This window comes from Rhinoderma darwinii, chromosome 1 (genome assembly GCF_050947455.1).
Source record: "Rhinoderma darwinii isolate aRhiDar2 chromosome 1, aRhiDar2.hap1, whole genome shotgun sequence".
NCBI lineage: Eukaryota > Metazoa > Chordata > Amphibia > Anura > Rhinodermatidae > Rhinoderma > Rhinoderma darwinii.
The window spans coordinates 551,016,947-551,043,923 of NC_134687.1; the positions used below are offsets into that span (position 1 = coordinate 551,016,947).

Consider the following 26,977-nt stretch of genomic DNA (forward strand, 5'->3'; position numbering starts at 1 on the left):
GGCCTAATTCTAATAAATTCTGCAAAAAACCTGTGGGGTCAAAATGCTAACTATACCCCTAGAAAAATTCCTTGAGGGGTGTCGTTTCCAAAATCCACTTTTGGGGGATTTCCACTGTTTTGGTTCCACCTGGGCGTTGCAAACGCGACATGGCGCCGAAAACCATTCCAGCAAATTCTGTGCTCCAAAATTCAAATGGCGCTCCTTCCCTTATGAGCCCTGCTGTGGGTCCAATCAGCAGTTTATTGCCACATGTTTGGTATTGCCGTAATCGGGAGACATTGCTTTACAAAAGTTGTGGTGAATTTTCTTCGTTATTCCTTGTAAATATTAACAATTTCTATGTTTTTTCAGAAAAACAGTAGATTTTTATTTTTACAGACTAATTCCAATATATTTAGCGAAAAACCTGTGTGGTCAAAGTGCTAACTATACCCCAAGATAAATTCCTTGAGGTGTAGTTTCCAAAATGGGGTAACTTTTGGGGTGTTTCCACTGTTTTGGCACCACAAGACCTCTTCAAACCTGACAAGGTGCCTAAAATATATTATTAAAACAAGGAGGCCCAAAATTCTCTAGGTGGTCCTTTGCTTCTGAGGCCGGTGCTGCATTCCATTACCACACTAGGACCACATGGGGGATATTTCTAAAAACTGCAGAATCTGGGTAATAAATATTGAGTTGCATTTCTCTGGTAAAACCTTCTGTGATACAAAAAAAAAAAAATGTATTAGAAATGAATTTCGGCCCAAAAAATAACATTTGTCAATTTCTCCTCTACATTGCTTTAATTCCTGTGAAACTTTGTGATTGCTGATTTGAATACCTTGAGGGGCACCGTTTTCAAAATGGGGTGATTTATGGGGATTTTCTAATATATAAGGCCCTCAAAGCCACCTCAGAACTGAACTGGTCCCTGAAAAAATGGCCATTTGAAATTCCTTAAAATATGAGAAATTGTTGCTAAAGTTCTAAGCCTTGCAACGTCCTAGAAAAATAAAAGTATGTTCAAAAAACGATGCAAGCAAAGTAGACATATGGGAAATGTTAATTAGTAACTATTTTGTGTGGTATTACTATCTGTTTTACAAGCAGATACGTTTAAAGAGGCTCTGTCACCAGATTTTGCAGCCCCTATCTGCTATTGCAGCAGATCGGCGCTGCAATGTAGATTACAGTAACGTTTTTATTTTTAAAAAACGAGCATTTTTGGCCAAGTTATGACCATTTTCGTATTTATGCAAATGAGGCTTGCAAAAGTACAACTGGGCGTGTTGAAAAGTAAAAGTACAACTGGGCGTGTATTATGTGCGTACATCGGGGCGTGTTTACTACTTTTACTAGCTGGGCGTTGTGTATAGAAGTGTCATCCACTTCTCTTCACAACGCCCAGCTTCTGGCAGTGCAGCACTGTGACGTCACTCACAGGTCCTGCATCGTGTCGGCACCAGAGGCTACACTTGATTCTGCAGCAGCATCAGCGTTTGCAGGTAAGTAGCTACATCGACTTACCTGCAAACGCCGATGCTGCTGCAGAATCATCTGGTGCCGACACGATGCAGGACCTGTGAGTGACGTCACAGATCTGCACTGCCAGAAGCTGGGCGTTCTGAAGAGAAGTGGATGACACTTCTATACACAACGCCCAGCTAGTAAAAGTAGTAAACACGCCCCGATGTACGCACATAATACACGCCCAGTTGTACTTTTACTTTTCAACACGCCCAGTTGTACTTTTGCAAGCCTCATTTGCATAAATACGAAAATGGTCATAACTTGGCCAAAAATGCTCGTTTTTTAAAAATAAAAACGTTACTGTAATCTACATTGCAGCGCCGATCTGATGCAATAGCAGATAGGGGCTGCAAAATCTGGTGACAGAGCCTCTTTAAATTTAGAAAAATGCAAATTTTTGCACATTTTCTCTAAATTTTGGTGTTTTGCAAAAATAAATACCAAATTTATCGACCAAATTTTTTCACTAACATAAAGTACAACATGTCACAAAAAAATAATCTCAAACGCTTGGATAGGTAAAAGCATTCCGGAGGAGTTATTACTACATAAAGCAACACGTCAGAGTTGAAAAAAATCGGCTGTGTACTGAAGGGGTTAAAAATTATTTATTTAAAATAATCATCTTTAGTGTATTTGATACATTAATGCATGTACATTTTAAATCTCTTAGGGCATAGATAAAATATAATAGTAATTAATACTGGACAGCCCTTCGGACCTTAGTTAGGCCCTACTTGGTCAGTAACTAACGTCATCCCCGGTATGCACATGATTATGTGGGAAGGTGTTACATTGCACTGCAAACAGTCATCTCTTGAGTTTCAATGGAGTGCTGGTCCTGTCACTGTTTCATTAGGCCCAGTTCAGAGTTTTTTTTATGCCGACTGTTATGCGAAAACCGCGTTGGAATTAGCGCCAAAAAACAACCGAAATTGGTTTTTTTTTGTGGCACGTTTTTTTTGCAGCCCGATTTTTCTGCCTGCAAAAATCTCTGTGTGAAAAGGGCTTGCGGGTCAGAATTTTACCGGAGAACATTTTGCACCTACAGGCTCCGGAGATGTAAATCTGGTACGTATACATTACTCACTCTGCAGAGCCTGCTGTAACTTTTCCTTGTTGTTTGCTGCATGCGCCCAGATTATTTCTACTCCATCTCTGGATTTTATCAGGTCCTTGTTCAGGAAATAGTCCAATATATTTTCGCTCCATGGATCTAATAAAATATAAAAAAAACAATGATCATCTGCACGGAAGAGTAATAGGACATAAGTACAGGACTCAAATTTCCAAGGAAGGTGAAAAGAGGACACAGGTAAAGATTGTGACAAAATCCATTCACATCTCCCTGGTTACTTGTTCCCCTCCACTGGAAGAAGTTTGATAATAATGTTACAAATAAAAGTATTTTGTAAATTTTCATAACATTCTCAACAGAACTAATACAAAGCAAAAAAATTATGTAACACCTTCCCACATAATGATGTGCATACCGCGGATCACGTTCTATATACTGACCAAGTGGGGCCTAACTAAGGTCCGAAGGGCTGTCCAGTATTAATTCCTGTTATATTTTATCTATGCCCTAAGAGATTTAAAATGTACATGCATTAATGTATCAAATACACTAAAGATGATTATTTGAAAGAAATCACTTTTAACCCCTTCAGGACCCGGCCTGTTTTGGCCTTCAGGACACAGCTGATTTTTTTAAATCTGACGTGTTACTTTATGTGTTAATAACTCCGGAAAGCTTTTACCTATCCAAGAGATTCTGAGGTTGTTTTCTTGTGACATATTGTACTTTATGTTAGTGAAAAAATGTGGTCGATAAATTTGGTATTTATTTCTGAAAAACACAAAAATTTAGAGAAAATTAGAATTTTTCTAAATTTAAACGTATCTGCTTGTAAAACAGATAGTAATAGCATGCAAAATAGTTACTAATTAACATTTCCCATATGTCTGCTTTATGTTTGCATCGTTTTTTTTAACGTACTTTTATTTTTCTAGGACGTTACAAGGCTTAGAACTTTAGCAGCAATTTCTCATATTTTAAAGAAAATTTCAAAAGGCCATTATTTCAGGGACCAGTTCAGTTCTGAGGTGGCTTTGAGGGCCTTATATATTAGAAAATCCCCATAAATCACCCAATTTTGAAAACGGCACCCCTCAAAGTATTAGAATCAGCATTCACAGTGTTTTAACCCTTTAGGCGTCTGACAGGAATGAAAGCAATGTAGGGGTGAAATGTACACATTTTATTTTTTTTGCCGAAATTCATTTCTAATAAAAAAAAATTGTAACACAGAAGGTTTTACCAGAGAAACGCAACTCAATATTTTATTGCCCAGATTCTGCAGTTTTTAGAAATATCCCACATGTGGCCCTAGTGTGCTAATGGACTGAAACACCGGCCTCAGAAGCAAAGACCCACCCAGTGGATTTTGGGCCTCCTTTTTTTTAGAATATATTTTAGGCAGCATGTCAGGTTTGAAGAGGTCTTGTGGTGTCAAAACAGTGGAGACACCCCAAAAGTGACCCCATTTTGGAAACTACGCCTCTCAAGAAATTTATCTAGTGGTATAGTTAGCATTTTGACCACACAGGTTTTCCGCTAAATATATTGGAATTAGTCTGTAAAAATGAAAATTTTTAATATTCACAAGGAATAATGAAGAAAATGCACCCCAACATTTGTAAAGCAATGTCTCCCAATTACGGCAATACCCCACATGTGGCAATAAACTGCTGATTGGACCCACAGCAGGGCTCAGAAGGGAAGGAGCGCCATTTGGATTTTGGAGCACAGATTTTGCTGGAATGGTTTTCGGCGCCAAGTCGTGTTTGCAACGCCCAGGAGGGACCAAAACAGTGGAAACACCCCAAAAGTTACCCCATTTTGGAAACTACACCCCTCAAGGAATTTTTCTAGGGGTATAGTTAGCATTTTGACCAGACAGGTTTTTTGCAGAATTTATTAGAATTAGGCCGCGAACATGAATACACAATTTTTTCCACTAAAATGTTGAATTTTCTCATTTTCACAAGGGATAAGAGAAAAAAAAACACAATTTTTTTTATAAAGCAATTTCTCCCGAGTACGGAAATACCCCACATGTGTTCATACATTTTTTCATTAGAAATTAATTAACCCTTTCAGGACTGATCCATTTTTTGCTTTCTTATTTTCGTTTTTCACTCCCCGCCTTCCAAGAGCCATAACTTTTTTCTTTTTTGTCAGTAGAGTGATGTGAGGGCTTATTTCTTGCGGGAGGAATTGTAGTTTCTATTGACACCATTTAACGTACCATAAAATGTACTGGGAAACTGAAATTTTTTTATTTGCGGGCTGAAATTGGAAAAAAATCTGATTCCATTTTTTGGGGGTTTCGTTTTTACAGCTTTCGTCGTGCGGTAAAAACAAAAACTTTACTTTATTCAGCGGTTCAATACAATTACGGTGATACCAAATTTATATATTTTTTTATATTATACTACTTTTACAAAGAAAAATCTAATTGTTAAAATTGTTTTGTTTCACAACATTCTGAGAGACGTAACTTTTTTATGTTTCGGTTGATTGAGCGGTGGGACGTCTTATTTTTTGCAGGACGAGCTGTAGTTTTTATTGGTACCATTATTTGGTACATAAAAAGTGATCAAAAAGTTGTATTACATTTTTTTTTGAGAGCTAAGGTGACAAAAAAAACTGCGATTTTGGCGGTTTAAATTATATAAGGTGTTCACCGTGCGAGTTAAATAATGGTATATTGTAATAGTTCGGCCTTTTACGGACGTAGCGATACCAATTTTGTTTCTTTTTTTTACATTACTTTATTAAAAAAATAGGAAAAGGTTTTTTACTTAAAGTTTTTAGTAGTGAGTAAATTTTTTTTTAAATTCTTCTACACATTTTATTAGTCCCCCTTAGGGGACTTGAACCAGCGATCATTGGATCGCTGGTAGACTATACTGCAATACTAATGTATTGCAGTATATTGTTATTTTTACAGGCTTCTGTAACCGCACGATCGCTGTTCCTGTCAGTTAGTCCTCGGTGTCAGCTGTAATACACAATACACAGCTGACACCTGCAGCCTATGGAGCGGGTTCAGCGCATCAGCCCGCTCCATACATCAACCCCCGCACCATGACGTGCAATTAAGTCATAGTGCGCAAAGGGTTAATGCACAGCTGATGGTTCAAAGTGAATATTACAATTTTCCACGGATATGCCATTTTAGTGCATAATATGTTGTGCCCAGTTTGTGCCACTGAAGACAAATACCTCCTAAAACATTAAGCGGGTTCTCTCGGGTATGGCAATGCCATATATGTGGGCGCAAACTGCTGTTTGGGCACGCTGCAGGGGTCAGAAGGGAGCAGCTTTTGGAGCGCAGATTTAGCTTGTTAGTTCTGTTTGGGGTATTGCTGGTATTTCAGTTTATAATGTGGGGGCACATGTGGGCTGGGCAGAGTACATTAGGGCATAATAAGAGGGTATAATAATGTGGTAAATAAATAATAATTCATAGATGTGTGGCTGTTGTCGCACTGATAAATGGAGCCCAATCTTATCCGCACATTTTGCATAGTCACATTCTGAGAGCCAGAACTTTTTTATTTTTTGCACCACCGGAGCTGCGTGAGGGCTTATTTGTTGCGGGACAATCTGTAGTCTTCATTGGTACCATTTTGGGGTACATGAGATTTTTTTTATCACTTTTTATTCAATTTTTTGCAAGCTCGGTGACGAAAAACAAGCAATTCTGAATGTTTTTTAGTTTATTTTTTTTCAGAGTTCACCGTGTGCTATAAATGACAATTTTACTTTATTCTGTGGGTCGGTACAATTATGGCGATACCATATGTATTTAGGTTTCTTTATTTTTTGCGGCGTTCACCGTGCACTATAAATGACCATTATATTTTATTCTGCGGGTCGGTGCGATTACGGCGATACCATATGTATATAGGTTTCTTTATGTTTTGCAGCGTTTGCGCAATAAAATCACTTATTTATAAAATCATTTATTTTCTGTGTCACCATATTCTGAGAGCCATAACTTTTTTATTTTTCAGTCAAAAAAGCTGTGTAAGGGCTTGTTCTTTGCAGGACGGGTTGTAGTCTTTATCGGTACTATTTTCGGGTACATGCGACTTTTTGGTCACTTTTTATTCTCTATTTTGGGAGAGGGTGACCAAAAAATAGCGATTCTGGTGTAGTTTTTTTTATAATTTTTTTTGGGGGTGTTCATCGTGCGGGAAAAATAACATTATAGTTTTATAGTTTGGGTCGATACGAACGCTGTGATACCAAATATGTGTACTTTTTTAACGTGTTAATTTTTTTCCTATAATGAAAGTCTTACTATAGGAAAAAAAGCATTTTTTGTTTATATAACTTATAACTTATTTTGACACTTTTTTTAAAACATTTTTATTACCTTTTTTTTTTTTTACTTGTCTCAATAGGGGACATTTAGACTTGCAGCTTTTATCGCTGCTAGAGTACACTACACTACCTACGTAGTGTAATGTATTCTAACTGTCATTGTGATGTGACAGTTAGGCCGGATTCACACGAGCGTGTTAGTTTTGCGAGTGCAAATGGTCCGCAAAAGCTCAGTGTGTCAGCAGCATATGATGTGTGGCTGCGCAGCCTCCATCATTATGACACTCTGTTTTTATGTTTGTAAACAGAACAGCATGTGGTGCTTTTCTGTTTTCATTCATAGTTTTGACTACTGTAGCGCGCATCACACGGAAGTGCGTCCGTGCACCGTGCGCGATTTTCACGCACCCATTGACTTCAATGGGTGCGTGATGCACGAAAAACGGGCAAATATAGGACATGTTGTGAGTTTTACGCAGCGGACATACGCTTCGTGAAAATCACTGACAGTCTGAACGGCCCCATTGACTAACATATGTCCGTGCGACTCGCGTGAAAATCACGCGCGTAGCACGGACGTATTATACGTTCGTCTGAATAAGCCCTTACACTGACAGGAAGCCTAGGAGGACCAGCCGGAGGCTGCTCCTCTCAGGCTTCCGTACATGGCAACCCGGAGGTCATTGTCTGGCCTCAGATTGCCACAAGCATCGGCAGCCCCCCACAATGACTTTGTGGGGGCTGCTGATGTGCTTCAAACCCCTTAAATGCAGCAATCACAATCGGTCGCCGCATTTATGTGGTTAATTGCCGAAATCAGCGGCGATGGTCTGTTGGCCGGCAAGACTGGAGTGTCAGCTGTCGGGGACAGCTGACCTCCCGGTTCCCGGGAACCGCTCCGCAACTGTACGTCCCGGTGCGGGAAGCAAACCCTCTCCAGGACGTACAGTTGCGACGCAGCACGGGAAGAGGTTAAAGAGGCTCTGTCACCAGTTTACAAATGCCTTATCCCCTACCTAATCTAATAGGCGCTGTAACGTAGAAAACAACAGGTTTTTTTTGGTTTGTGCGTTCAATAATGAATATACCCTTATGACCACACAATTTTGCTGGTAAAAATAAGCTTGACCTGCAACACCAAGCGGGAAATAAAGGGTAACTAAGTTTTGATAGCTGGTGCCCGAGCACTGAAACCCCCACCGATCGCTAAAAGCATATGCTACATTTAGTAGGTCTATGGCAAGGAGGAAAAAAATTACTAAATGGGGCCTATAAATCAACACTTAGGGTATGTTCACACGCCCTATTTACGGACGTAATTCAGGCATTTTACACCTCGAATTACACCTGAAAAACGTCCCTAATACGCCTACAAACATCTGCCCATTGCTTTCAATGGGAATTACGATGTTCTGTTCCCACGAGCCTTTAGGCTGGGTTCACACGACCTATTTTCAGGCGTAAACGAGGCGTATTATGCCTCGTTTTACGCCTGAAAATAGGGCTACAATACGTCGGCAAACATCTGCCCATTCATTTGAATGGGTTTGCCGACGTACTGTGCAGACGACCTGTCATTTACGCGTTGTCGTTTGACAGCTGTCAAACGACGACTCGTAAATTGAGTGCCTCGGCAAAGAAGTGCAGGACACTTCTTTGCAACGTAATTTGAGCCGTTCTTCATTGAACTCAATGAAGAGCAGCTCAAGATATACGAGCGTCACAGACGCCTCGCATAATACGAGGAGGAGCTTTTACGTGTGAAACGAGGCAGCTGTTTTCTCCTGAAAACAGTCTGTCTTTTCAGACGTAAAAGCCTCTCATCGTGTGCACATACCCTAAGGGTAGCTGTCATTTACGGCTGAAATGACAGACTGTTTTCAGAAGAAAACAGCTGCGTCGTTTCAGCCGTAAATGCTCCTCCTCGTATTATGCGAGGCATCTGTGACGCTCGTAAATCTTGAGCTGCTCTTCATTGAGTTCAATGAAGAACGGCTCAAATTACGTTGCAAAGAAGTGCCCTGCACTTCTTTGCCGAGGCAGTCAATTTACGGCGTCGTCGTTTGACAGCTGTAAATAACAGGTCGTCTGCACAGTACGTCGGCAAACCCATTCAAATGAATGGGCAGATGTTTGGCGACGTATTGTAGTCTTATTTTCAGGCGTAGAACGAGGCATAATATGCCTCGTTTACGCCTGAAAATAGGTCGTGTGAACCCAGCCTTATTTTACGCGTCGCTGTAAAAAAACGGAGTGTAAAAAGGACGCTCCGTAAAAAGAAGTACTTTACGGACGTAACATGGTCGTGTGAACCCAGCCTAAGCGTGTGAACATACCCCTAGGGCTAGTTCACACTGAGTTTTTTGGGCAGAGGCTTTTTTTTTCCCCGTCGGCTTTTGCCGCTCTTTGGAAAAAAAAGCGTCATGTACTTTTTTGCTGCGGTTTCCACCTCTGACCTCCCATTGAAATCAACGGGAGGCGCAATCAGCTTCAAAGGCCGTGGGTGAAAACTGCAGAGAAAACCGCAGGAACGGAAAAAAAAAAAAAAGAGAACAGGCGGTTCAAAGTCTGTCTCAAAATTCCTGCAGGAATTAGCCCTTTTTCACACAAACGTGTCCATTTTGTGCGCGTAAAAAATGCAGCGTTTTTCTTGCATTGCAGTTTTGTATGACATCCGTGTACCGTGCGCGTCTGCGTTTTTTACGCGCGTATGTCACTCGTTTTTTCCGTCAGCAAAAAAAAAAAACTGAAGGAGGTTTTTCTTTTTCTCATCATTTCTTTAGCATCCGTGTGCTGTCTGTGATTTTCACGCACGCATTGACTTCAATGGGTGCGCGATGCGCAAAAACCGCACAAGCATAGGACATGCAGTGAGTTTCACGCAGGGGGCACACGCTGCGTGAAAAACACGGAATGCCTGAATGGCCCCATTGAATTGCATAGATTCGTGTGGCGTCCGTTGTTTTTAGGCACGTAACACGGACGTGAAATACGTTTGTGTGAATAAGGCCTAATGAGGCAAATTTTTTCTGCCCGCAAAAAAACTGTAAGAGCCTGTTCACACGGAGTATTTTGACAAGCTTTTTGGAGAAGAAACCGCTCCGCAAAACTCGTCAAAAACTGGCCGAAAATGCCTCCCATTGATTTCAATGGGAGGCGGTTTTCTCCCGCGAGTGGTAAAACCGCCTCGCGGGAGAAAGAAGGGACATGCTCTATCTTCGCACGTTTACGCCTCTGACCTCCCATTGACATCAATGGGAGGCAGAGAAAGCGTATTTCTGAGTTTTTTGCCCGTAGCACTTCATGGCCGCGGGCGTAAAACGCCGTGAAAATCGCGGCAAACGACGTGCAGGCAGGACAAAATCTGCCTCAAAATCCCAAACGGAATTTTGAGGCAGAATTTTCCTCCTGCAAAAAACTCTGTGTGAACGAGGGCTTGGGCTGGGTTCACCACATGGAGTTTTTTGGAGGAGTAAAATCTGCCTCAAAATTCTGTTTGAAATTTTGAGGCAGATATTGCTCTGCCTGCACGCCGATTTTTGTGGCGTTTTTTGCCTGCGGCCATTAAACGCGGTGGGCAAAAAACGTTGCGAAATACGCTTCTTCTGCCTCCCATTGATGTCAATGGGAGGTCAGAAGCGTAAACGGCCGAAGATAGGGCATGTCCCTTCTTTTTCCCGCGAGCCGGTTTTTCCGCTCGCGGGAAAAAAACGCCTCCGCCTCGCCTTGAAATCAATGGGAGTTATTTTCGGTCATTTTTTGGAACGTTTTCCGACGCGGTTGCCGCGGAAAAAAACTCATTGTGAACTGGCCCTAAACAGGGCCTTATTCACACTGTTTTTTGCAGGCAGAAAAAAAATAAAATCTGCCGAGACAGATATTGAACTGCCAGCGTAGCATTAACACTTTTTTCCAAGTTTCTTGCAGCATTTTTCGCCCGTGGCCGTTGAATCTAATGCAAAAACGCTGCAAAAAAAAGAACTCTCAGAAACGTGCGGCGCTGGCTTTTTCTGCCTTCCATTGATTTCAATAGGAGGTCAGAGGCGGAAACCGCTCAATGAAGCAGAATTGCGCTTTTTATTTTTCGGCGAGCAGCCTGGGAAAGAAAAAAAACGCCTCTGCCTCCCATTAAAAGCGATGTGGGGCGGATTCTGACGCAATTTCCCACGTGAACTGACCCTATATAAAATGAAGGGCACCCTGCTGGAATCCCGATGTGCACATCATTAAATAGATCTAGTGCCCCTGGTTTAGGGATTCTTCAACTTCATAGATTGTAAGCTCTTGTAACCGCATGTCGCATGAATGACGTAACGTTGCGAACCACATCGGTCTTTTTGTGTTTTCCTATTTTGTATTCTGAAGACTCTACAAGTAATTTATTGCTTTATAGTGTATATTTCTCTATCTACCCCGTGTAGGGATGACTTTTTACTACATATAAGCTTTTACACTGAACATTCTGAGTGGAAGGAAATATGCCATATGCATAAAACCGCTCACAGCCAAACGATAGTTAAATAATGTCGCAGGGAGAAGTTATCGCTGCGACACACTGAGGGATGATCCCAGTATATTGCTACTGAGACACCACCGACACCTGTAGCGTCACGTGAATGTGCAGATCCTTACCGCGGCTCTTGTCCATAGTTAGACCCGGAGGTTGTGCACAGCACATGCGGTAATATGTGACGAGCAGTACAGCTGTGCAGCCAGCGATACACAGCCACGACTTACTGCCCCGCAGAGATTTCCTCGTACATGTCCAGCCGTACACAGCACCCATCCAGACGTAGTGCTGATCCAGGAAGAAGGCGGAGATACACCGCACACAGCCAATCACGCGGCCTTCCACCATACACACAGTACTACGTGCCGCCCCCGTGTGGACAAACCTGTTACTTTCTTAGCTATAGCCAATCACGCGGCCTCCCTCTATACACACAGCTTAGTTCTAGGTATGATAGTTATAGCACGCCCTCGTGTGGACAGACCTGTAACTTCATAAAATTCCTCTTGAGTTTACTAGATTTGATGTGCTGTGTGCACACACACTAATTACGTCCGTAATTGACGGACGTATTTCGGCCGCAAGTCCCGGACCGAACACAGTGCAGGGAGCCGGGCTCCTAGCATCATACTTATGTACGATGCTAGAAGTCCCTGCCTCGCTGCAGGACAACTGTCCCGTACTGTAAACATGATTATACTACGGGACAGTTGTCCTGCAGCAAGGCAGGGACTCCTAGCGTCGTACATAAGTATGATGCTAGGAGCCCGGCTCCTTGCACTGTGTTCGGTCCGGGACTTACGGCCGAAATACGTCCGTCAATTACGGACGTAGAACGGCTCACGAGTCCAAAACAAGCAAGTGGGAATCTATTAATTGTACGACCAAAGGCCACTCCTATATAGGTCATTCACTTCCCCCATATAGAGAATGCAGTAACTGTATGTAAATTTTTTTTTTTTTTACAAATGCATAAGAAATATATGCTCTATAAGGGGCGTAGCTGGGGGGGGGGGGGTTTGGGGAGCAGGAAGGGCATGGGCTGTGCCCCAGCACATCTTGGAGGGAAGAAAGGGGGGGCGCCAGGCCAGGCTTCATGGGCATAGTTGCCAACAGTCCCGAATTTGCCAGGATTGTCCAGAATGTAGAGACAGTCCTGGCAACTGCAGTATTCAATTAACTATTATGGCAGAGCTGGAAACTATCCGCCCCCTCCTCTGCCATAGGCTATGTTCACACGGGGTATTTTGCCGAGTTTTTTGACGCGGAAACCGCGTCGCAAAACTCGGCAGAAACGGCCCGAGAACGCCTCCCATTGATTTCAATGGGAGGCGTCGGCGTCTTTTTCCCGCGAGCAGTAAAACTGCCTCGCGGGAAAAAGAAGCGGCATGCCCTATCTTCGGGCGCTTCCGCCTCCGACCTCCCATTGACTTCAATGGGAGGCAGGAAAAAGCGTATTTCTCGCTGTTTTATGCCCGCAGCGCTCAATGGCCGCGGGCGAAAATCGGCGTGCAGGGAGAGGAATATCTGCCTCAAAGTTCCAAACGGAATTTTGAGGCAGATATTCCTCCCCCAAAATACTCAGTGTGAACATAGCCTAAATAACTCCTCCTGGAGCTTTGCCAAGCGGGTATTCCCCTCCTAGAGGGAGCCGCTGATGTCCCTGTCCACGGACCGTAACGTCAGAAGCTCCTCCAGATGCGGAACAAGCCCTTGTTCACACGGTACTCAAAAGAAAAAAAACAATGTAAATGTATCAAAACGCTAGTTTTTTAAAATACAGGTGTATTTAACACGTTTTGTGTATGTTTTCAGCACATAATTAGGACTCCCATTGATTATGGGAATTAGGAGCGTTTTTGGCACATGCCAAAGAATGGACCGGACACTTTTTTTTTTTACACGCATTTTTTTTAAACACATGCACTTAAAAAAAAAAAAACGCGTCGTATGCACTACAATCCACTTTCCCATTGATGTCAATAGAACATTTAAAGCATTAGTTTTTGATGCAATTTTTGGTGCATAAACGGCAGGGGGGGGGGGTGTGTGGCACTATTTACGGGGGGGGGGGGGTATGTGGCACTATCAACAAGAGGAGGCTGTTCATTATGTCACCATACAGTCTCATTAGCCTCAGTAATACAATTTGTTTTGGTCAGGCACGGACCTCTAATTTATTTTCTTTTAATTTATCATTTTGTTAACTACCTTGTATAACTAGATTGCTTGTAAAATGTGGAATGGTTTTATGCCAGAGTTACATAAAATGAAAAAAAATGTAAAATAAAAAGACACCTCATTGGTAGAGAAAGTAAACATGGTGAGAGGGAAGGAGATGTTGGGAAAGCAGTTGGGGGGGGGGGGGGGGCACCGAACGATCTTTGGCCAAGGTGCAGGAGAACCTAGCTACACCTCTGTATACAACCACAAACATGTGTACAGAAGTGTAGGCCAGTGCTGCAGTATAAGGCTGGGTTCACACGAGCATGTTACGTCCGTAATGGACGGACGTATTTCGGCCAGAAGTCCCGGACCGAACACACTGCAGGGAGCCGGGCTCCTAGCATCATAGTTATGTACGACGCTAGGAGTCCCTGCCTCTCTGCAGGACAACTGTCCCGTACTGTAATCATGTTTTCAGTACGGGACAGTAGTTCCACGGAGAGGCAGGGACTCCTAGCATCGTACATAACTACGATGCTAGGAGCCCGGCTCCCTGCACGGAGTTCGGTCCGGGACTTGCGGCCGAAATACGTCCGTCCATTACGGACGTTAATGTGCTCGTGTGAACCCAGCCTAAAGCCAATATACCCTACCACAATGACTTAGGAAATTATTAGATTGCAAACCCTTACACTACAATTTGCAAACAAGACAATCATTTCCTTGTAGAACTGGAGGTGCGCTTTTAGAACGTGACCTGAAGTCATATTAATGTTGGTGTCTGATCTGCGGTCTGATACTTCCACCGCCTCCATCCTACATTTACTACTTATGTGCATGTGGTACCATTGTTTGTGTCCCCCGTCCCCCCCCTCAGAATTTATTTCTGGGAGCAGCACATAACAACAGAGGGACAGCCTGTCAGCAGAAGAGCACAGACTGCAGTATAGAGAAAGAACCTGACAAGAGGGAGTACGGCCGGCTTCAGCACTGCGCACCCATTTGTCTCCTCCGAAGCTTCTACATCTTATTAGTAAGAGGATGGATCATGGCGACTGGCGGTGGGCGCCAAGTTGGATAGAGCGGGACTGTGAATCTACTGGGCAGTGAAGAAGGGCGGCAGCCGCAGCAGGCAGCTCAGCTGTGTGGGTGGGCCCCTGGTAATAGCTGCCGTTTCACCCTTATAGTGCAGGGCAGGAACATCTGGAGAAGCTTCTGCTACCAGCACTTCTGCAGAATGGAAAAGGACCATTCCGAAAACCACAAGAAAGTGCATATCCACTTACATAGGTCACCGCTGCTGGATGCTACACAGATGCCTGAACTCTTTGCTTTTGCATATATGGCCATATCCATGTCGGATGAATAGAGTGCCTATATAATTACAGGCGTACTCCGTGTGAAAAATAAATGGCTGTATTTTTTTTCTGGAACCGATGCTTCAAAGGTGCCTCATGGTGGCGGGCACACGGAGTGCCTACATGTCCAGAATACGTATGAGGTCTACTTTATGGCTCCAGCTCAGATCTGCATTAACAAATACAAACAGAACAACTGGACTGAATAACATTTATTTGCAGTTTATTAAATACAAATTTCTTTATTGTACAATTAACACGTTACAAGTTATCGAAAAAAAACAAAAAAGACAAATGCAACAGAAAAAAAATACTTAAAATGGTTTCCCAACCGTTACAATCACATATAGAAATATTCCGCTTACTCCTTTCTGCTTCTATCACTATTTTGTGCCTTTGGTTTTTTCTAATTATTCTTCCGTTAATAAACATTTTTTAATGCCCCGGGCCAGTTTCTCAACACGTACACGAATATGAAAATTAAAAATCTTAACACTTAAAACACAAAAGAAATAAATTATCGGTGTTTGATGAAAAATTCGGATTTATAACAGTATAGCCAATATATAAAGATATGCAAACAATTTGCATAACAACAGAAAAAAGTAACCAACACAAAAATGTAACCTAATTTACATTGGTGAAACATAAAAGGGGTATTCCGGTTTCAGCAAACACAGGTTATACTTTTTATAAAGTTATACGATTTTCCAATGCACTTTCAGCACCAATTCCTCACGGGTTTTCAAGATCTCGGCTTTCACGCGGTGGGCGCCATCATTATTTACTTCTATTGGATGAAAATCTGTCCTGGTCATGTGATGGACATACAGGTGCACGGCCCGTATCAGTATCAGAGGTGTGTTCTGTAACGGACTGTACAACTATGTCCATCTCATGAATAGGGCAGATTTTTAACCACTGGAAGTAAATAATAAAGGTTCGCATTGAATGACAGCAAGCAGTGATCTTGAAAACAGTGAAGAATTGATACACAAAGTATACTGGAATATTGTATGACTTTTCATTATACAAAGAATAGCCTTTATTTGCTGAAAGCGTAATACTCCTTTAAGTCGGCGATACCTTTTTTAATGAAGTAGGAAAACCTTGCCTTTTGGAAATATGCAAAGGAGAAACAGACTTCTGATCCAGTCGTGTAAATAGACCATTGGATAAAAGGTTCGAATGAGCACAAGACGTGCTAGAGGTTCCATACTCAAAAAATATATATTCAATATCCTCACCCCTCTGCATTACTGACATGTATCAGCGGCGCAAAGATGCTTTATATATTTACAATGGTAGAAAATGTTCAGAGACTGTGTAAGATACAGAAATCCTGAGCTTTATACAGAATATATCGGAATATGTGTGGTTCATGCTTTGCCTATGCGAATATAAAGTTAAAAAAAAGTACGTAAAAGGCATCTGTGAACAATGTTTGTAAATATGTTGCACATAACTTATACTGTACTCCTGGTTTACAGACAGTATTATACTTTACAGCTCCATTTACAATTCTCCAGGCTTCAGAGCTGAAATCTTCCAGCTTTTTTTTGCTGGATCAATGTCTGTGCAAAGCTTGCGCTGTTAATTTGCATTCACGGAAGTGTCCTGTTTCACCAGATATTGTATAGTAATCTGTCCCAAAGCTGTTAGGTTTGTGTCTAGTGACAAGCTTATTCTAATGATAAACAGCAGAATGTAAATGCAATTCTGGCCTATAATACAGGCTGTACAGGTTACGGGTCCATGCACATGGTATTGCAGCAAACATGGAGCCCCACAGGTCCCTCCCTACATGTTAGTACATAAACGTACAGAGATTCAGTATAAAACAAATGCTACAGAAAAGTTTGTAAACGTTACAAGAGATTTTAAACCACTGAAAAGCCATGGACTGCCCGCAGCTTAGGAAACCTATTGGTCTTATGGAAAAAAAAAAAAAAAAAACTTGCATAGCTTGAAATTAGTTTTTCTTTAAAAGCATCAGTTTATTGTATTGGTCTTCACTTCATACACAATGCTAGTCTACCTAGATTAAATCCATGCCATGCTACTGCCAGAAATTAATCTGTATATTAAACTAGTTGGTTAGTAGGAAACCATTCTAGATAATTCAGTCCAGCATGGCTTGGCCATGGAAGCTTTAGATGACCATACCTTGTGAGAATGACTACGGTAATAATGAATGGTGTAGATATAGACTGCTACAGTATATATCGATCCACAACCACAGCTTGTCTAGGATGAAATTCATAGAAACCTGAACCAACAATAAATCCTAATACTTTAAGATTTTTCTATAAAATACTTTAATCAATAGTCTAGAGAACATGTAAATAAGAAAGTTTTGTTTTTTTACCACTTATCACTCTCCCTTTACTTCATTTGGGTAGAAATATCTACTTAAAAGGGTTTCCAAGGATTAGAAAATTTGTCAATGGTCTGTATCCGGTATACACATGAATGGGGCTGAGATGCAATACCAGACAGCACCTATAGACAAGAGTGGCGCTGTTAGTGGAAAAAGAGCAGACCTTTTATCCTAAACCTGGACAAGTGTTTGGTTAAAAAAAAAAAAGGGATCTGTAAGGCTACCTTCGCACATTTTTTTGTATGTTTTTTTTTGGGCATGTAAAAAAAATAAAAAAAATTGGCATTTTATTCACAAACACTTCCATGCTTTTTCAGGCGTCTTTTATTTCCTACCTAGAAGTGTATGGAAAATGCCATGGATCCAAAAATACGCAACAACAAAAAAAAAAACGTACCATCTGTAGTGCGTTTCATATTTGCCTGTTGACTAAACAGCAGTCAATTGGCCGCAGCGTTTCTTGAATTTTCAATATCCCATGAATGGGAATCTAGCTTACATCCAGAGGCTGAAGTCTGATGAAGACTTAATAGTTATCACTGCGGAAAGTAACCTAGTTGTATCCAGTCCACTGTGAGCAAAAAATGCCTTAAACAGCAGAATGATACAGGTTATCTGCACTGATACATTGTAGCAAACTATCAGCTCAGAGATTTGTGCTGCTGATGCGGTCTAATCTACTGTGATCTAAATACAACTGTAGCAAACTCTTTGGTCTTAGTTCTGTAGTGTTTTTAGCCTCTGGATGTAAACGAGAATATTCCTACTCATTACATTGACATTGATCTCCTCTTACTGACGGCTGGCACAAACCTTAAAACTGGCGAGGAACTGAAACAAAGTATATTAGCAAATGGAAAAACATTTCATTATTGAATGATTAAACTTTAATTACAATCTGAAAAACCTCTCTTAGAAACACCTTGAAGCTTTCGAGAGTACCTGAATAAAATGAACTTGTCCACACACAGTGAGGCCCCGCGCACACGACCAGTTGTCATCCGTAATTACGGATGAATTTGCGGACCCACTCATTTCTATTGGCCACGGACACCTTTCCGTGTGTTTACGGATGTGTGTCCGGGCCATAGGAATGATCCGCAAATTATAGAACCTGTCCTATTCTTGTACGCAATTGCGGTACGGACTCGCCCATAGAAGTCTATGGGCGCTTCCGCATTGCGGACGGCTACGGATGTGTACCCAGATCAGTCGGATCTGTATTTGCGGACAGTAAAAACCCATACGGTCGTGTGCATGAAAGGCCTGAATGGACTGATGATGTCACTGAAATGCAAGGCACATGGTGAACAAATACATTACATGGTCATGAATAATGACTTACATTGTTTTTGAAGGGGCAGCCAACTGTAAATTAAAGCGATTCTGTACTTATTAATAGATATCTCTAAACAAATTGAGAACAAATAGTCCTTATACTTGATGATAAAGACTTCGTTAAAATGAGGTGCCCGAGGACTGAGGTCAGAGAACGCTGCTGGGCAAGGGCAAGCTTTACATAAGGTTGACTATATAAACTCATCACACATGTATAAGATTAATCAACCCTCCCCAACAGCCAAGGTCATGGAGGTCAGTGCATCAAGTTTTACAAAGATCACGTGCCCTGTTGACTAAATTGAATGCAACCCTTTCATGGGCTTTATGGTTACTGGCAAATCATAGACATAGGATACCTAATTGGCTAAATTACGTTTTAGCTAGGCTGACAACTCCTCCCCCTTTACCAGGCCGAATAGTCATGTTATTTCTACGTAGAAAAGAAAAATCCAATTTCGTTGATCTTTTATTTCCTTGAAGGGAGACAAAGCATGTTCCACAGGCAATAGACCATCAAATGTGCATGGTCAGCTTAAAGGGAACCTGCCAGTAGGTTTGGAGCCACTAAACCACCAGCATGCCGTTCTGAAGCTGGGGTTTAGTGTTCCAAACATGCCTACCTCAAAAACGTGGTAGTAAATTACAACTTACCGAGAGGAGACCAGGAGCGGCATCGGGCACATTCGCATGAGAAGTTGAGGACAGTGCACTGCACATACGCAATGAAGCGAAGTGCCCTGTCCTCACCTTCATGCGATGCCACAGTACTCCTTACCCAGACTCATTTCGGTAAATTGTAATTTACTCTACTAACTATTCCATAAACTTCTGTTTTTGACGGAGGCAAATTGGGAACGCTAAACCCCAGCTTCATAACGGCATGCTGATGGTTTAGTGGCTCCAAACCTACTGACAGGTTCCCTTTCAGGCTAACCAAATGACAGGTCCTCTTTTACAGCTGGCCATACACTTGATAGACGAATGAGCGTTTGGCTGATTCCTGACAGCTATTCCCATTCCCCAGCTGAGCATGCATGTTTTTTCAATGGGCAGGGGAAAGAACCACTGCTTCTCTCTGGTGGGAATACATTTTAACATGCCCAATCCTTCTTTCCCTCGACATCTTTCATCAGGGGAGTGTTGGGAGACCCCATATACACTAGATACCTGATGCCACCAAAAAAAGTTATAACTTTTATCTAATGTGTGTGGCGAGTTCAAGAGGAGCACGTCACGCACCACTACAGTCAGACGCTGCGTTGTTTGTAATAAGGGGGTGGCAAGGGACACACTCCCTGGGGTCTGCACTACTGAACAGAGACTAAACTGGGAATCTATGCACAGGAGCCAAAAGAAGGATATAAGGCACCATGAGTAAGATGAGGTGCTAAGCCAAAACCTAAAGTGTTATTCTTTTTTTACCTTAATATATTGCATCTTACTTGTGCCTTGTAGATTCCCAAAAAAAAAATAAAAAAAAATTACTAGCAAAGGTTTACCAAACCGAAGAATGTTCTTGCGGCCAAAAGAAAATAGCGTTAGACAGCCCGTGCAAACCAATAGAACAATCAGCAATCATTGGGAAGGAATACTACATTTTGATGACCTCTTCAGCAAAGAAGTTTTTGCATATGAATGTTTTTTTGTTTTTTTAAATTTTTATTATTATACATGACTTAACTGAACGAGATACACTATGCAATGACAAATAAATGCAATAGAAAAATATAGGTGTGCCTTTTCCAAATTATTGCTTGTGTAATTATAAATATACAAAGTGAATTCAATTATTTATTTCATACGGCAATGTAGTATCTAAATATAGCTTTTAGAATATAAAGTTATGATGATAAACCTTATCGCTCTACACAGGCTGTATTTTACTCTGCTAGAGACGGGAGACATCTTTACATATCAAAATGAAATATAAAAGAATGAAATACATAACACTTGTTAAGCCTTGAAAATGACGACACACGCAACTTCTACATGCAATAAATTTACAGCCCAGGCTCGAAAAACCAGCCTCGCTTGTTTGATGTGAAAAACTGATCCAGCAGTGTAGTAACAATGGCAGAAGGAGCGCCAGAAGCTTTATATTCATATATTGCACCATAGTTGCTGTAATGGCTAACCTCCAAAACTCAAGATCACACAGCGTGAGAATTATTTAGTGCAGTCCTATTGTTTAGCCGTTTCTTTTACAGCCATACCTTGTTATATTCAAGGATTCGAACAACATACAACAATTTGTGTATCCCTTTAAAAGGATACAACAAACATATCTACAAATGTAGTGTTTTAGTGTTAGTGCGTCCACACCGAGTACATGCGGTTTGCTTATAAATTTATAGGCGCTCGCTCTAAATAATGGTGAATATCAGGACAAAATTTCCACTAGAGAAAAGATACAGTAGAAGTTATCCGATGAAATATCCAATGACATATATGGCTACAGCTTTAAATTGTGCCAACCAGTAAACACTGGGTGAAAGATTATATCAGTTCACGGCTTTATTTAATATGTACCACCCATCACACCACAGGACGAAGATAATCCAGAACATTGTGTTTTTTGGTATTTTAAGATCATAGTGGACGACAAACCTGTTCTTATTCCGTTTTATGAAGAGTTGTCATTAGGGTGAAGCAGAAGATACTAAAGGAACACCGAGTAAGCCCTAAATGAATGGCCATGGTTAGATCTGATATTAGATAGGGTAATAGTAGCCTAATGTGGTCAAGGTGCAGAAAAGTGACCCTATCATTTCCTCATAGTGTCCCTAAAAAGTCAACTATTTGTCTTGAAAGGGTGTCCAGCCATAGATTCTATCCTTACACATTTCCATGAACGTGTTCATTTCATCAGTGTCAAAGATTTAAAGGAGCCGTATAACATTAGAAAATAAAAAGGTATTGCCTTTCTTCCAGCACCACTTGTCCATTAGTGGTGCCTGACACTGCAGCTCATCCCTATTCAAGTTCATGGGGCTGAGCTGCAATACCTGATACAGGCAAGAGTAAAGTGATTTCTGGAAAAAAACAATGCATTGTGGGCAGCCAGTATGTAAACCAAGTGTAGGGATATTATTAGGCTAACCTGGGCCACCGTTTTCAGAGAAAAACTCAACTCTCATTGTAGGGACACAGAGAAACAGAGAGACCCCCTCATCTCCTCGGTCGCTTCCTTTACTACCAACATCCTATAATTACTTTTTTAGTTTGAACTATCTTTAATACCAGTTTATTTTACAGATCACTCAGTGGTCCTCAATATAAAGGACTGTAAAATCAGTCTTTATATTGTAAAATTAGTATGGGGTACAAGCATGTGAAATTTCTTTACTTTCTCTGCGGTCTTCTTTATACTTCTGTTAGATTGATTTAAACAATTGTCAGCCACTCAGACGTTCACAAGGAAAAAGCTTGAATAATGCCACAGTCACGTGGAAACAAACAAGTGCATGAGGCATGCACAGGAATAGCTAAGACCGCGGTGCTTTTGGGCAACACTACAAATTTTAAATCTCCGCCTTTGTTTGCACATAAATTTGCTCAGGTCGGTCTTGTGGTACAATGAGGATGGAGAGCATCACAGACAGATTGTTTCTACAATGGTTTATAGCAATGAATTCTCAGTATAAAAGCACTTGATGTCCAAAATCTTCTGACAGGCTTATGGACAAGCTAGTAAAAAAAACTGGTGAGAGCCCATGCCAGGAAATGACCAAGTAGTAAGTTGATACATAAGATTACACTAACTAAGGCTCTCTATCAAGAAGAAGATCAGTTCCATTACCAGAGGTAAAATGCTGGTGTCTGAGGTCCGGTTGTGGATGACTGGGATGAGCGCACTGTCTAGGTCATTCAAGTACAGTTGAGGGAGAGGCTGACCACCTGATCCTGCACGATACTCCACCTGAACAGAAGACAAAGAAAGAAACATTTAAAAGTATATTGTATCATTAGGAAAAAACGATAATATAAAAAACACAGTTGGCCAGATTTACTGATACTGTACAAGTCTTTGATAAACTTGGCACATTTTCTGACTGCCTTGTCTAAGTGGTGCATGCTGTATGATAAATTTGGCGCATCTCGCTAGACGCTTTTTTCCTCCCTATAGCACCTATTCATTAGCTTAGTTTATGCCAGTTATTTGTGGCAAACTTTTGGCGCATTTTTGGCACAGAGTGTAGCATTTTAAGTCACGCCCCTTTCCACTAGACCATGCCCCTCTCTCGCTAAGCCACATCCCTTGCAAACTCAAGCCAGTGTGGGGAAAGGGCACGATCGGAAACTTTCTGGCATGGCAAACCTAGTGATATGGAAATAACAGCCACTTGGGGATACAGTATTAAAAGTCGTTTAGGGTTGCTAACCACCCGTAAAGTTTATTGGCAACCCTACAGAGGGATCATTTATCCCCCTTGCTCCAATGAAAACATGTAAGGCTCTGATCGCACTTTCGTCACTATTTCCATAGTTCTGTTCCATCATAGGCTGCTAGTTATCATACGCCTGAGCTCTTTAGACCAGTGAACATGTAAATCTTGATGTATTTGATGATGTGAATACACAGAAAGCTTCGTTCACATCTGCGTCGGGGCTCCGTTCGTGGGTTCCTACAGACCGTTTGCTCGTTTATCGGCTGATCTTTGCCATGTTTACACAGGTCAATGATTGGAAACGAGCGTTCATCGCTCATTCATCCAATCATTGGCCCGAGTAAAAGGGCCTTAACAGGCTATGATCTTTCTTTCTGCTGTCACTTATAGCTTCCCCCCTCCCCCTACACACAGAGGACCAGGAAGTAAAACATTTCTTCCTGTTCCCCGACAAATAAGTGCTGCATCTCTAACATTGCACATAGAGCTTTTGGTATCATTTGAAGGCTAAGATTCTGGGCTTTAATACAAAAACTAGCTCAGCTCTATACCTTATATTATAGTCACAGCAAACGTTTAAAGTCAAGACGTATTAGGCAAGTCCTTGGTAGTGAAATGGTTAAAGCGGACACCGGCAGATGATTTTGTTCCCCATATATACACACAAAAATCAATGAATAAATAACAATAGATAATAAAGGGGTAGTACGGTTACCATGTCAATATCCATGGAGACTCGTAGTCCTATCTTATTCATTCCAGTGTTCTTCAAGGTCTTCATATGAGGACAGAGAGCAGCTCCACATGCCGTAGCCATTTCTTTAGCAAATTGAAGGTGAGCCATTGCACTGGCTGGTTCACGGTCTCGAAGTAGATAAAAAACCTAAAAGATGGAAATGTAAACTTGAACATTAATGTTGGCATATTTACCGGAGTCTATGGTTTGTATCAGACTAGCGCCACTGATTTTATTACCAAGCAATGTACCCACTGGTCACAATGCAGCATCTCATCTTACATAATGTCTCCCACATTCACAATATAGAAGCTGAAATCCTTTACAATCAGCAGGGAGAGGGGGGGGGGAGGGTGTTGCAGCGGAAATGTGGTATTGAATGGTCGACCATATAATACATGGTCCCCTGAGTTGTCCAGAGTGGAAGGCGCTCTTTGCCATAATAGGACATATGTACAAGGTTTGTATTAATGGGACAACCCCTTTTAATAGAGTTTAACATTAGTTTATTAAAGCTTGGTGTTAGTGGGATTATCATTCCATTATGACATCATGAATGCATGGAAGTACATGCCTGCAAATCTAATTATACTGCAGAGCAAATACACTAAGCCAGTAGATAATATAACAAGTCTCTAATACAATTTGAGTTTCAGGACATACAAAGTTATCTGATAATGGGTCCTTTATGTGAATCTTTCCACCCAGGTACTGCTGTCTTATGCTCTATGGAGCTAAAGGGGATTTTACACGGCACGACGTGGGCTGATCGGCGCTCTTTTGCTCCTTTGACAAGGAGCTATGTATGGGGACAAGCACTCGTTACTCAGATCGCTCGTCCCCATACATTTCTATCATGTCAGCAGCACGTCTCCCTGTTTACACAGGGAGACGTGCTGCCGACAACAATAATAGTTTCAGCATTTTAAACGATGCAATCAGTCGATAAACGAGCGTTTGCGCGTTCATCGGCTGATCGTTGCCCTATTTACATTGGGCAATTATTGGGAACGAGCGTTCGGTGAACGCTCATTTGCCTGATCATTAGCCGGTGTGAAAGGGCCTTTAGAGTCACACTACAGCCATCATGCACTCTATGGCGTGATATCAGGAAACGTATGTATGTGACTCACAGTTTGTAAGATCCGCTTGACAGTCACTTACCTCTGTGCATTTCACAGTCTTATCATGCGCTTCAAAGTCAGTATCCTGACAAATCCTTTCACTTGGAACTCCTTCCATCGATTGTCCATCAATGGGGCTTATGATCCTATAATTCAAAGCAAAATATTCAATTGTATAAGAGTTGCTAGATAGTGATAGTTTGGTGTGTGTATAAGTATGTGTAGAACTAGTATTCTCCGGCCCACACAAGCTGATTGACAGCTTCCCCTGAATAATAGTGCGGAACTTGTCACCTTCCCCTCCACTGTCCTTATATATAATAGCAAAAGAGATCTGACAGAAATACGCAAACTAAGGCCCGATTCACACGAGCGTGTGCGTTTTGCGCACGCAAAAAACGCGGCGTTTTGCGTGCGCAAAAGGCACTTAACAGCTCTGTGTGTCAGCCCCGTATGATGCACGGCTGCGTGATTTTCGCGCAGCCGCCATCATTATGACACTCCGTTTGGATGTTTGTAAACAGAAAAACACGTGGAGCTTTTCTGTTTTCATTCATCCTTTTCACAGCTGTTGCGCGAATCACGCTCGTCCCACGGAAGTGCTTCCGTGTGGTGCGCGTGATTTTCACGCACCCATTGACTTGAATGGGTGCGTGATGCGCGAAATACGCACAAAGAACGGACATGTCGTGAGCTTTTCGCAGCGCACTCACGCAGCGTAAAAATCACGCAACTGTCTGCACGGCCCCATAGACTAATATAGGTCCGTGCGACGCGCGTGAAAATCACGCACGTTGCACGGACGTATATCCAGTTCGTCTGAATAAGCCCTAAGGCTGGGTTCACATCACCATTCCTTTCTGCTGAGGGGTTCCATCAGAGGTTTTCATTGGGTTAACCCCTCAACGGAAAGGCAAACGGAAACCTAAGCTTCCGTATACCTCACCATTGATATCGATGGTGACGGAAACATTGGTAAAGGTTTCCGTTTGTCACCGTTGTGACAGGGTTCCGTTGTTTTGATTGAATCCATAGCGCAGTCGACTGCGCTATTGATTCAATCAAAACAACGGAACCCTGTCACAATGGTGACAAACGGAAACCTTTACCAATGTTTCCGTCACCATCGATATCAATGGTGAGGTATACGGAAGCTTAGGTTTCCGTTTGCCTTTCCGTTGAGGGGTTAACCCGACAGAACCCCTCCACGGAAGGGCAACGGTGATGTGAACAGGCCCCTAAACAGAAAACTACAATGAAAGGGGTTGTGTATTTTGCCCATTTGTCTGTGTCTGGTGTTGCAGCCCAGTCCCATACAAATAAAATTGTCTATATACCAAATTATTTTTTTAATAAAATTATTCAGTTAAATCCTATTAATACAAAATGGCTAGAAAACCCTTCTATATGATATAAGTAATAACGACAAAAGCCCCCCCCCCCCCCCCCCAAATGTGTATTAGCTCTGGTAGGTCTGAAATCCAGTTATTTGTATCTTATACCCTTTATTTTTACGGTCTACGGTCTCCACCCAACGAATGGTCACTTCTTCAGACAAGTCTCCTGAACCTATTTTTCCACACGTTATCCGGAAATCATTTTTGTCTCTCAGAGCTTGACGCAGAGCTTCCATCATCTCCTGTGTTATTTGTACCATCATTCCATCTGAATAAAACAAAGGCCATGACCGAATTAGGACAGGACAAAAAAATTTATGTAGGATTTAAAAGAAAGTCAAAAGCCTGCAGAGGATTTAGAATGTCTGTGTAATGCAATAAGCTTGGAGAAATCTACACTAATCTAAGGTTAGAAACACCCAGTGAAGAGACAACGGGGCCAATTTACTAAAGTGATTTGTGCTGAGAATGTGTAAAAAAAATTTGGCAAATTCGGACACAATTTAGCGCATTTCATTTTAGACTAATTTAAAGACAGATGTTTGCGCCTCACTAGTCACTATTAAAAAAAGTCTAGAAAAGGGATGTGGCTTAGTAGGAAAGAGGGTGTGGCTTAAAAGGTGTCAAAATGCGGCAAACGAAAACTAAGACAACCAAGAATTGG

At 41.7% G+C, this 26,977-nt stretch overlaps 2 protein-coding genes across 5 annotated transcripts in view; both read right to left on the bottom strand.

Annotated features, from left to right (window-relative positions):
* Nucleotides 1-11,708, bottom strand: part of FAM151B (family with sequence similarity 151 member B) — a 74,281-nt gene extending 62,573 nt beyond the window's left edge. Inside the window, exons 1-2 of the mRNA XM_075837842.1 lie at nucleotides 11,546-11,708; nucleotides 2,606-2,731 (exon numbers count right to left, since the gene is read on the bottom strand). Of these exons, the coding sequence (XP_075693957.1) occupies nucleotides 2,606-2,731; nucleotides 11,546-11,699 (280 nt within the window). The 5' untranslated portion in view covers nucleotides 11,700-11,708. The remainder of the gene's footprint in view (nucleotides 1-2,605; nucleotides 2,732-11,545) is intronic.
* Nucleotides 11,709-14,220: 2,512 nt separating this feature from the next.
* The window catches only part of ZFYVE16 (zinc finger FYVE-type containing 16), an 86,572-nt gene continuing 73,815 nt past the window's right edge, over nucleotides 14,221-26,977 (bottom strand). For 3 of the 4 annotated variants that reach the window (XM_075837889.1, XM_075837879.1, XM_075837859.1), the window contains 4 exons: nucleotides 26,419-26,581; nucleotides 24,957-25,062; nucleotides 23,772-23,939; nucleotides 22,272-22,587 (listed from right to left, as the gene is read on the bottom strand). In XM_075837889.1, the coding sequence (XP_075694004.1) occupies nucleotides 22,426-22,587; nucleotides 23,772-23,939; nucleotides 24,957-25,062; nucleotides 26,419-26,581 (599 nt within the window). In that variant the 3' untranslated portion in view covers nucleotides 22,272-22,425. Of the gene's footprint in view, nucleotides 15,117-22,271; nucleotides 22,588-23,771; nucleotides 23,940-24,956; nucleotides 25,063-26,418; nucleotides 26,582-26,977 lie in introns of those variants that run through there. The other variant, XM_075837869.1, reaches the window with a different exon arrangement.